Raw genomic sequence first — 12,982 nt, 5'->3', positions numbered from 1 at the left:
TGTACGCAGTGAATTAGGTACTTGACAGTTAACTGACTGGTCACAACCAGTTTGGTGAGGGGAAATGAGACCTGCAATCCATTTCTGAAGTACTTGCCGAGAATTAGAAGGATAGCACCTTTTTGAGTCACGCCCTATAAAGAGGAAATGTTTATAGGTGAGATATTGTGTAGAATGTACGTAATTGCATTTTTTTTTTTTCATCTAAAGGAAGTCGAGGCAGCTCTAAGTCAACGAAAATTGTGTCAGGCTGTCAAAGGGAATCATTAAGTAATGACAGCCTTCTGGATACGTAATCACAGAACTAAGAAAATACGGAAGGTCGTAACAAGGAAAGGTCAAAGCAGTCTCCGCTCAGTATTGTTGGAAGAGTCATAAGTATTCACGGGAACTGCAGCACTAGAGCAAGATGTGAATTAATGCACATGGAAATAGACTTGTGTAGCGACTTTACCGCAGGACAAGAGGAAGGAGAGGAAGGAACTTGTTGAAGTATCTATAAGAGCAAATTCTCCTGGCCTATTTCAAGAGAAATGCTGGAAAAGTAGCTTGTTGTTTTATAGACCGTCACTGCCCAAGAGAGCAGTGCTTACAATAAAAAAAAAATTTAGTATACACATTTTTCCACGATTGTATCAGTGCTGATTTCATGAAAAACTACTCAGTGCTTTTATATGGAACGAATCTCTTCACTTTAAAAGTCTGGAGGGGAAGAAGTAGACAAAGCAATATGGAGTAGTATTTGTCGTTTTAACTGAAAACGAACCAAGTTTCTCCTGCTTTTCTTATGAAATTCTGCTTAAGCTCACATCAGCAACTTAAAATTTCATTATACGCCGAACGAAATGTGAGGTTCAAAAGACGACCAAGATGACGAAAAACGGATAGATTGATTTTTATTTATCATTGAGAAGAAAACGCACAGTATTTGTCTGTGGTAGAATCGGTCTCGTGCAACAGCAGCCGGAACGAGAGCTGAAGTGAAGAAGGCCATTGAGCGAAGAAGAAGCGAGAAAAGAGGACGTAACCCCATTGAAAGCCACCAGAATTAGGAACGAGAGTAAAGCTAGCAGAGTTCAAAGCGACGTAAAGAGAAGTCAGATGAGGAGCAAAGATTATGCTTTCAGGGTGTGCCAGAGTCAAGTAATAAGTCGCCAGACCAGGGAAGCCTTAGAATTGCTATGACTGATGACAAAGATACCTTTGTTGAATTTCTGTATATTTTTCATTCCTTTCGTGTCCGTGTGTTTAAGTGTGTTCGTGTGGAGCTTATGATTAAGATACTTTGAACCTTGTGCTGGGTTAGAAACTCTTCCTGTTATCCATAAAAGGAGCTGGCGGAAGTTGTCCACTTCAAGACATTATGGAAGGATTGCAGTTCTTACAGTTTTCATGGCTGTAGGGTCACAAGACTTAAGAATTCAATTTTTCTTAGGATCATTTTGGGCACTGAACTTTCAAGTAGAAAGGATTACTGTGTTTATTGAGTGATTTTATGATCTTTTGATGTAAGATTGTGTTGATTCTCAGATATTACTGCGACCTTCTTATTATTTGAGTGTCAGATATCGTAAAATTACTATAGGACAGTGGAATTTGTTCTCTTAATGTTTTGTTTCAGCTTTTTTACTTGCATGTTTGGTTTTATTCGCGTGAATATTTGGAAAATGCATGTTTAAATCGATATTAATTTTTTTCTGCCGTTTTGTACCAGTTAATGTTTATATGCATATTTCTTTATATATAGATGTTTTATATAATTTATGTAGAGAATGTTCTTTTAAAACTTCGGAAGAGTGGTTTTATTACAACTTCGTGTGCTCTATATACGCATTTACTAGTATATACATTTATAAGCAGTAGTAGGTAACTTATCAATCCTCTTATTAAGAAAGTACGTTAATAAAAGGATAGAGGCCTCTTTGGATATGACGATATGTGATAGCATGTTAGATAATCGAAGGGGAAACGAAAAAAATACAGATGTTGTGATACGAGGGAAACAATGGAAGGAAGCTGAAATATGAGAAGAGCCGTCATAACAGAGAGAGAGAGAGAGAGAGAGAGATATTAATTTTATGTTTATTTGTGGAGGCCACTGTTGAACTTCAGCAGGAATAATGTAACATTGTAACAACCTTTCAGAAACTGTAGGCTACTCACCTCTGTAGTGCGAGTTATTCGAAGAGAAACGCTCCAAGGAGAAAGTTTTGAGATATGGAAGCTTCATCTGTTTTCCTGTAAATGTGAAATGTGGTTGTACACGGTATTTTTAGTTGTACTCTGTTGGTACAACAGTGTTAAGTGTACACCCCTAAGACTTCGCTTGCTGCACGGTCATTTCTTTCACTGTGAAATTATTTTCACCTTGTCAGATTCTTTTACATTTAAGAATCTCATTTAATTTGTATTTTTCTGTAAATGAAAACTATCGTGCGGCTTTGACTGTCCGTCCGTACCTTTTTCTGTCCTCACTTTTTCTGTCCGCCCTCAGATCTTAAAAACTAAGGAGGCTAGAGGGCTGCAAATTGGTATGTGGATCATTCACCCCCCAGTCATCAAACATACCAAATTGCAGCCCTCTAGCCTCAGTAGTTTTTATATTATTTAAGGTGAAAGTTAGCCATAATCCTGCATCTGGCAACGATATAGGACAGGCCACCACCTGCCCGTGGTTAAAGTTTCATGGGCCGTGGTTCATGCAGAATTATACCGAGACCACCGAAAGATAGATCTATTTTCGGTGGCCTTGATTATACGATGCACAGAAAACTCGATTGCGCCGAAGAAACGTCGGCGCAATTTTTACTTGTTACTTACAGGCGTCAACAATTGTGTTACAATACTTTTTGTATGCTCAGTTTCTTTTTTTGATGTAACAGATAAGACATTTTTCTTGCTCGGCCGTGTTGTAGAAATACACCAAAGTTGATTCTAGTTTCAGGTACATAAATTTATATTTTCAGTGAACAGCTCAACACATTTACGGCGATATCCAGAAAACGGCAGATGTTTAAACTCAATCCTAAATCATTTCCCCTATAGTTTAAAAATTAAGGAAAGTAATTGCCTTTGTATCTGCTAAACTATGCAAGAAGAATTTGTCTTTAACCGTTACACAATCCCAACCCCAACTAAATTAGTCATTACCTGTTTAGTTTTCTTCAGAGTTACTGTAGTGCGATTAATCGTTACTGATTAAGGGTTTCATTTCCCATGGAATTGATATCACCGTATTTAGGAAAACGTGTTTAATTTGAAATTTGTTTTTACCGTTGATCGTTGATCGTTTTCGTTATGCTTTGTACATCTTTGGTGGAGACATCGTAGGCATCACAGAGAGAGAGAGAGAGAGAGAGAGAGAGAGAGAGAGTTTCTAGTGCAACGGAGACATGACAAGCTAATAGGGTCAAAGTTTGCTCGTATATGATTGGTGTGTTTTATGTTACTGCAAAAGTTTTAGTACAAAAAAGGAAGAATTTGGTGTGGGTGCGTCCGAGGGAATTACGGAACAACGTTGACTGTTATTTCTCCTTATAACAACTGGTAATAGACCGTTGAAAGTTTTCATCAGGTTTGTTGATATTGGGGGCTAAGCTTTTATTTTTTGTTCCACAGTATGTGTGTATATATATATGTGTATACAGTATATGTATATATATATATATATATATATATATATATATATATATATATATAGATATAGATTAAAATCTTACGGTAGTTTGTGTGTGTGTCATTAAGAATTTTATTTTTATAGTTTTCGTTAATCCCCATTTTGGTAATCTGTTCTGGCTTAAGGAATCTTTATTTTGCCGAAGGAAAGCCTTTTTTATTAATTGTAATTCGCAGAGTTGTCGACCCTGATAGAGGTAAACACCAACTTTTATATTTAGAAAATTATTATGGAAGTTTTATCACGAATAGCTTTTGACGCTCAGGGGAAAAGGTAGTGAGGGAATGTAGGAATATTCATGAGAATTATTTGAGGCACACACCTGCCCCCTAGCGGTGACTCATTGGCGGACCCACAAACACACCTGCCCCATAACGTGGCTGTTATCGTTATCAGAAATTGCATGAACTGGTTCTCTCTCTCTCTCTCTCTCTCTCTCTCTCTCTCTCTCTCTCTCTCTCTCACAGCGGTACATATTGCTCTACTTTAATTACTGTTTCAACTTATATGTTTTTGTTAAATTACAGTATTTCTGCTAAATATATGTTCCTTTGTTCTTATGCTATTTTTTTCACCACATGTATTCCTGAAAATTTTCTTACATATGCTGAAATGTAGTTTTTTGAAACCGCATTTTTTCATGTTAAATTCTTATGTACTTATAACCCTATTTTTACATTAAGCTTGCATCTGCATTTTGTTATCCAAACCATAAATGCAAATTTATTTATCTCGTGAATAATGTTAATGAATACGGGGTCTATTTATATTGATTTAGATCACCTTCAGTTTAATTCTCCTAAATTTGTCTTTTAAATTAATTTGGTCAATGAACCAGGTATAGGGCATACCGTACATGCGCGTGAGAGAGAGAAAGAGAGAGAAAGAGAATATACACAGTTCAGTATCCTTGTTGATTTTGTGATTTTTTTTTTTTTGTGTGTCATGTAATGTACTGCAAGTCTGCTGGTTTAGTAGAAATGGATTTTGTATATGAAAAGTAATAGATTCTTCTTAAATTTCAAGGCTGCTGTCATTAGCAAACAACAAGTAGTTTTGACGAATTACATAATACTTTTCATTGTGCAGAAAAAAATAGCTTAACTAAAAACTGAATATCAGTTTAGTATGCAGTTTGTATATTGTATATAGTCGTCAGGTCTGACAAGCATTTGAAACATGTACCCCATTTGCATGTTGAATGAGAATTCTCTTTGTTAACACGTTTTTTTTTTTCGTGCATATGATTTAGTTATTTTCGTAAGAAGTTTGTTTCTTTTTTAATACTTTTTTATAATATTTAAATTTGTACGTATTTGCGATTTCGTATTTTTTTTTTCATTGCGTATTTGTATATAACAGTGGATGTTTGTTATTAAAGTAAAGAGCTTATCCGACTGGCCATTTCTAGTAATATTCAAAGACCATTGGACCACTTATGTTAATTGTTAATACCAAGATCCAGAGAACAGCACTGTTCTGTGGGCCTTGGTAAACGCCGCTTTGTTGAAGTAAATTTTTTGTTTTTCCAAATCTTCAAACCAAATAGAATCTCAAAGAGCCCAGGACATAATGGTAAGACATACTTGCTGACTTTTTTTTTTATTTTTTTACACCGCTAGCAAACATACTCTACACAAATGTATGAATGCAAGCTTCAGAGAGTCGACTACTCTGTAAATGTATAATCGAGGAAGAGTCAACGATCCCAGACCGTAAGTCATGTCTTGTCCTCTGGATTTTATTAATCCCTCGCCTCGAATACGCAACATCATTACGACTAATGCCGCGACCCGGCTGTAATTGAACGTTATGTATCCAAGTAATTATATACATCGTTGCAGATCAGGCAGATGCGAGTGCTGGGAAAGGTAAAGGGGAGGCTTTGGCCTTGATTTCCTCCGGAGAATTCTCTCTCTCTCTCTCTCTCTCTCTCTCTCTCTCTCTCTCTCTCTCTCTCTCTCTCTCTCTCTCTTCAAATATCTTTAAAGCTCTAGGGTTGGTAAATGATTTCTTTAAGGTTTTAGTAATGAAGATAATTTCTTTCTTGATAATAGTTGTGACGTAAAACTCTATGAGTTATTCTTGGTAGATGAAGGAGAAGGAATAGAAAGAATATTGAGTGTGTGGCGTAGTGATTTTGCGTTGACCCCTGAGGGGTACTGTCCCAGTCTTCACTAATTCCCCAAGGGTAGTGTATCCTGCTATGGTCGTACTGAGTTTTCTCTTGTTAAAACATCCGCTTCTCTCTCTCTCTCTCTCTCTCTCTCTCTCTCTCTCTCTCTCTCTCTCTCTCTCTCTCTCTCTCGTGAGAAAACGTTAGTAAGTTGAGTACTGTGACGTGTTATATTTTTTGAGCGTTTGCATTCATGTAGGCTAATTTAACACAATCGTTCATACACACTCGCATTGATTCATTGATGAGATCGTCATGTACAATGTTGCTCCTATCGCACTTCTTTTACTGTATAAGGCATATTATTCCAATGAGCCTGAATTTTCGTTGTTTTCTTTATTCAAGGTGCCATTTTTGAAATTTCAAGAGCATATTGGCTTCTCATAGAATTTTTGTCACCTGCACATATTTCATCAACCAGTACAAGTTAGGTAGCAATTACTGAAGTCAATTCGTAATTAACTTCAATTATTCACATCCTTATCGAACTCACAACAGTGGTTGTAAGTCACCTCTCCGTAGTTATTAATTCATTGTTAAGGGCACTTGAGATTCCAGTTCCGTAATTATAGAACAATTTGGATTTGATGTAGAACCTGCGCTGATTTGTACGAGAGCTGACTTCATGTTCTTTACCTCGGTACCAGGTGGTGATCAAGTAACCTTTCTTCCTGTTTTGTACTTCACTGTAATCTCTGAAACCTCCTACAGGCTTGATTTTCAATTTCCCTTTTGGTGATTACACACAGTAGTATTATATGGAAATTTTCTTTTCTGTTTCATAATTAATGAAGATGGCTTAGGTAGATGGAATGTGTTTCTAAGTCAGGTTTTAGTGGAAAATATCACTATTTTTTAACACTGATTCCTTTCCTTTCTGAAATTTTTTTTCAAAAATTTAGCTAATTTTCTCTTTCTAGTTGGAGTGGCAATGCTGAGATGTTTGACATTTTGGATCCACTGTGTCGAACAGTTGTTCTTTTTGTTTGTGATTTTTTGTATTTTTTTATTAATTTATTTATTTGTTTGTTTTTGGAAGAGGCCATACACAATGTCAATAATTTCTGCTGTTATTTTATGGCTTGATGATTTTGAAAGGACGATTATTAGTTTAAAAGTTTTCTTGCTTTATTATGTTACTAGTTTTTCTACTGTATTCTCCTCTCTTGTGTTCGTCTCAGTTTACTCACCTAAACCTTCGTATGGCTAAAGCATATTTAGTTTGTCGTCTTTGGACTTTTCAAGAGAGATTGATTATTGTTTGTAATACAGAGGATAGTAACATTAACATCAACAGATGTTAGATATTGTGGATCTCAGCCATTTCGTCTGAAGTCACCCTCTTTAGATTTTCAGTAATGACGAGTGGTTCCCCTTTTTTTTAGTGTTATTCTTCTTTTCGACATAATTCCTTATATTTAGAATCATTATTTGCTGCTAGAATACCATTGTGTCAGAAATAAGGATAATATAAGAGTGTCAAAACAGATAGGGGCTAGTGGGGAGAGAGGTTGGCCCCGTGCTGGACGATAGCAGTTGTGATCTTGTAGTTTATTATCCTTAAAGTTTCATGGTTACAATAAGAAAAACCAAAATAGGTATATACATTGCATTTTATCAAGGATGCTTCAATATAATTGATATAGAACTTCATGAACCACGATTAGAAGCTAGTTTACGAAAACATGCATCAACAACTTTTATTCAAGATATTAATTTGAGTTACCTAAAGCTATCTGGACATAATGATGAATTAAATTTCTTTGTTATATTATTTGATTCAGAGAGATACTCCAAATTAAGTGAGACTTTATAGATACTAAAATTTCAATGCGAGCAGTGATATGCTTACGTATTTTTGTGCTTACTGCTCGATATTTAGATCATCAATCTTTGGGAATATTTTTGGTTGAAAAGATGTCGTACAGATACAGGATGATTTGGGTGAAAGGAAGTCGTCCATGGCGAAGTCATTAATCTGTTTGGAAGATACACCGTCAATATTTACAATATTTGAAATACGGCTCTGGATGACGACTGTAAAATTGAAGAAAATATTATTTTCTCTGTCGATACATTAACTAAAGGAATTTATCTACAAAGATTTAAAAATTAAAAGACTTTAAGTTTGGAATTCGAAGTAAAACTAATGACGTCAGAATTTTCAGATATTTATGTACAGTATTTATCTATCATAGGGTTACGTCTCGACTCTAGAGACTTTATCAGAAAATATAAATAGTTGGCCTTTAAGAAATGTGCGATTCAAATTTTTTTTCAGGTGTTACATATGTCCACACTTAAGACTTGAATGTGTATTTTATCCCAGGGGAAACTGGAGTATGTATATACTTTCATGGAGTTGCATCCCCGTCCCATAGTGAGCACCAGGCCTAGCTGGCCTGGCTGGAATTACCTGGATTAGGGCCCCGAACTCGGAGTACGAGCACCTGCTGCTGTGTAGATTGTCACCTGTTTAAGTAAAGGATAGATCCACAATCGAAAATTGTGGCCTTGCTCGAGTTGAGCGCCAGAAATTGTAAGCGCAATGATTGATTGCTATGTCCCCTCAGCTTCAACTCTAGATTCATAGTGGATAACTTTGTTTAAAACTCTTTTGCAATTGCAGGAGCCATTGGCCTTAGTCATCCAGAACTGCGCACTACAAGGAACTGGCTATCCTGTAGAGTCTTTAGGCAGAAAATCTTCCTTAGATTACCCTACGTACTGTAAATATATAGGCTTGATTTAGAAATGACCTCTGCCTAGCATTTGATGGAGAGATGGATTGATGAGGTTGAGTGTTTCCAGTACTTAGGAACAATAATATACAATACAGGTTTTTAGCTTTGGAATTTAGTGAAAGGCTAATAAAAAAAAAAAAGGTCCAGTAAACAATAGGCAAGCTGAGTAAGATTTTGACATCAAATAGGTTTAAAATGCATCTGAAAGTAAAATTATACATAAGTCCAGTACGATCTGTATTGCCATGTAGACATCAGTCATGGTATAGAATAATATCTGCTAATGTCAGCTGGACTCCTGTGGGCGCCAGTAATGTTGGAAGACTTGAGACTTCTATGAATAAGAGCTATGAGAAGGTAGGCTGGGGATGAGTGGAGATTTGTGAAAGATAGAGCACGGTAAAGACATGAGCGGCGGAATTTCACGGGGGCCCTTTGCGTCAAGCGGCGTTGGAGACGATAATGATGATGATTTTTTTGTATTTAGTTTCATCACTTTATGAATTCAGTAATACTTTTATGTTGTTACAGTATAAACTCTGTAGAACTGTATATACCATCTTCAGTTATATTTTCCTGGAGGTCTTATTTTGTGATAGCCCAAGATCTCTCTAGGTTAGCCACAAAAACTAGTGTTATATACATAAATATATATATATATATATATATATATATATATATATATATATATATATATATATGTGTGTGTGTGTGTGTGTGTGTGTGTGTGTGTGTGTGTGTGTGTGTGTGTGCACGCACACATTATTGTCATTTTGTGTTTGGTGAAAACTGTAATGTGCAACTTTATCCCTTAATATTCCTGTACAGTTTTATTATATTTTTAGCATTTTATTTTTCAGTGTACATCCCCTAGTTATGAATAAACAGTAATGTTATTTACCTTTTCATTTTTTCAGGAACGCCTTGCTGCTGTTGCCTCGAGGAGTCCTCCAACCCAACGCTGGAATGTGAATTCTTCTTAAGCAAGATGAAGTCACTCTGAGCCATTTCCAAAGCATCATCTTTTCTGGCAATGTGATCTCGGTACATTTTGTAGTATGTGAGGAATTTTGAACTTCAGTGATCTCTTATCTAAAGTTAAATCTGCCGCAAGTGAATGTTTTAATATAATATAAGTCATCTTTCTGTCACCACGTTGTGTTATCTAACATTAAATCATCTCTGAAGTGAAGATTTTGATAACGTGTAAATACTTTTTTTATAGATTTATATTAAATTTACATTGGATCTCATTCTTACTTAGTCACCACCATGGAAGCGTCACAAGTGCCTTTCGAAGCCTCACCTTGGGATGTGATACTTTCAAGTGCTTTCTTCAGTTGGCTCATCAATTACAAGTGACGAGTGAGCCTACATGATGGAAGTGCAGCCTTTCGATAGGTAATTTACCAACGAACTCAGACGCCTTCACTGTTCTCGTGATCTGTAAACAATCTAACTCTGTCAAGTTGCTCTTAAGACAATCTACTACAGGCAGTGCCAAAACCTTGTGAATGGAACACTTTTGAAAATTCGGTGAAAAGAGAAGATTTCAAGAGGGAAATTGTGGAAAGGAAAGGAAAGGATTAATCCTTGGGAGTTCGAATGACTGTGAGGAGATTCACCGTTCCTTTGTGATTCGGGAAACCTAAAGATTAATATATCCCTCGGAAGCTGACTCTAAGAGGTTATTTCTCTTTCGAATTTCATTGCTTCTCTCTCAAACTTCAACAGCATCCTTCGTATCCGTGAATAGAGAATATAATAAGTTAGCATTTATGAGAGGAAAAATCCCCCCCTGGAGTAAATCGCCTTAGACCCAGGGAACAGAGAAGGGGATAAATCACCACTGGTGCCATACTTTGTTTTTTGTTAGGGTTCGACAGCGAATAGGTTAAATCGCCCTACGAGAAGTAGAAACATAAAACAAGTTAGTGATTAATCCCAAAAGAATATAATTTCCTTTGGAAAACCTGTGAATACATTGGTACATAAATCACCTGTTGTGCCATATTGTAATACTTCAACAGATTTCAACAGCACCCTTTCCCTGTCTGCGAACCGAATCGATAAATCTTTAGAAAGGGGAGAAAGAGAAGCGGATAAATCTTGTGCAGGGGTTAAGCCCTTATTTCGTCTGCAGAACAGGGAAGAAGATCAATCTTCCCTCGCGACCTAGGGTATAAAGAAGAGGCTAACCCACCTCGCGGAATCTCGTCCGCATTTTGTATTTTAAGTGTGGCACAGCGTCCCCCAGGCGAGAACCTGCGAGCATGCAGCATGGCACGCTCCTAGTTTCGAGAGCGTATCCCATTGCTCCGGCGGAGAGCCAGAGGATTCATCCGCCTATTTTCACGCAGACATCCGCCATCATGGATGACTACCACGACAAGAGGTTCATCCGGGCGCTCAGGGTCATACCTGAAGAACGATCGCTTCAGGTGAGTTGTGCTTTGTCTACCAGTGTGGCTGTTTTATAATATATATATATATATATATATATATATATATATATATATATATATATATATATATATTTATATATATATATATATATATATATATATTTATATTTATATTTGTATTATATATATATATATATATATATATATATATATATATATATATATATATATATATACAGTATATATACATTTACAATTATTTATACTTACATATAGTTTTCTGTTTTATGTAAATATCTTCAGTAAAAACAAGTTTTGTTGCCTGCAATAATGATTCCTCTCTCTCTCTCTCTCTCTCTCTCTCTCTCTCTCTCTCTCTCTCTCTCTCTCTCTCTCTCTATGTGTGTGTGTGTATATGAATTTTTGTCACTAATACAAATATTACAGTCGCAATTAATGTTAATATCGAATTCACTATACTTTTGGAATAAGTGACACCCAAAGGGAATTAACAGCGACAAGTGCATCAGCACCGGCCAGGATTCGAACTTCGGCCTGTTGTTTAGAAACAACGGTAGACAGTGTTTGTTTATGCAGAGCATTAGATATAACGTGTGAATATCAATGAAAAACAAATATTGTTTCCTAGACTCTCTCTCTCTCTCTCTCTCTCTCTCTCTCTCTCTCTCTCTCTCTCTCTCTCTCTCTCGTAGCTTATTGGTAAGAGGTCGACTTGAATGGGCACGATCCCTATAAACCAGTATGCCTTTATTGACCTAAGTAATGAATTAGGTACCAAGTTGTGCCGTAGATAGAGTAAGGAGAGCAAAACAAAAGAGAGTAAAAACACTATACGTCATCTTCTTCTTTATCTTCAGCTTTTCCCATCTTTATATGGGGTCGCTGTTTGTTATTAGTCTTCTCCATCTTCTGCGATCATGCACCATTACCTCACTCACGTTCTTCTCCTGCATGTCCCTGTTAACTGTGTCCTCCATCTCATTCTTGGTCTACCTCTCCTCCTTGTTCCAGGCACTTCCATATTCATGGTTCTTTTACATACAGAATCCTCCTCTCTTCTCATAACATGTCCAAACCATTGTAATCGTCTCTGTTGCATCTTCTTTGATATTTTTGTAACTTTCACCGTCCCTCTTATGAAATCATTCCTTATCCTGTCTCTTCTTGTCACTATACGTGAGTGCTGAATACTCTTTCGAAATATATAACTTCGAACAGGAGGGGCCTCGACGAGGTAATCATCAGTTCAGTAAGGTGAAACCATTCATAAGACACACTCTCGAGGTACTAGTAAATCGCTTATTTTTAGTTTTCTGTAAAAGAAAAGTATTGAGATGGCTAGTTGTCTGTTCGTCTGCCTTCTTCTGTCAGCCCTCAGACCTTAAAAACTACTGAGGCTAGAAGGCTGCAAATTGGTATGTTGATCATCTACCCTCCAGTCATCAAGCATACCAAATTGCAGCCCTCTAGCCTCAGTAGTTTTTATTCTATTTAAGGTTAAAGCTAGCCATAATCGTACGTCTGGCAACGATATAGGACATGTCACCACCGGGTCGTGGCTGAAAGTTTCATCGGCCGCGGCTTATACAGCATTATACGCTGTACAGAAAACTCGGTTGCGCCGAAGTTCCTTCGGCGCATTTTTTACTTGTTTATGCTTGTGACTAATTTATAATACGTGTCGTTGCTCTTGAATATAGTGCAAAAATTATTGTGGGCAGGATAAATATCGAACACGGATTATTTCAAAACGTTTCCCCACAGGGTGTGGCTGGTCGTGACGTACTTACTCTAGTGGATGTGTGATTATGCAGAGACTTCATCTTATTGTGCAGTTGTGTGTGCTTATGCATGCGCGCGCGCGCGTGTGTGTGTGGTTTTTTTATTTTGACTAAATAATGTTATACAGTAATTTTTTACACCAAACGCAGCCTGAGCGTTCTTCTCTTTCTTATCTGTT

General features: G+C 36.7%; 1 protein-coding gene across 1 annotated transcript in view; it reads left to right on the top strand.

Annotated features, from left to right (window-relative positions):
• Nucleotides 1-12,982, top strand: part of LOC136854613 (rap guanine nucleotide exchange factor 6-like) — a 420,706-nt gene that overhangs the window by 335,276 nt on the left and 72,448 nt on the right. Inside the window, exon 2 of the mRNA XM_067131135.1 lies at nt 9,514-11,037. Coding sequence (XP_066987236.1) covers nt 10,870-11,037 — 168 coding nt within the window. The 5' untranslated portion in view covers nt 9,514-10,869. The remainder of the gene's footprint in view (nt 1-9,513; nt 11,038-12,982) is intronic.

Source organism: Macrobrachium rosenbergii, chromosome 29, assembly GCF_040412425.1.
Source record: "Macrobrachium rosenbergii isolate ZJJX-2024 chromosome 29, ASM4041242v1, whole genome shotgun sequence".
Lineage (NCBI taxonomy): Eukaryota > Metazoa > Arthropoda > Malacostraca > Decapoda > Palaemonidae > Macrobrachium > Macrobrachium rosenbergii.
Note: the sequence above shows the minus strand (reverse complement) of the source record. Positions and strands in the feature narration are given on the sequence as shown.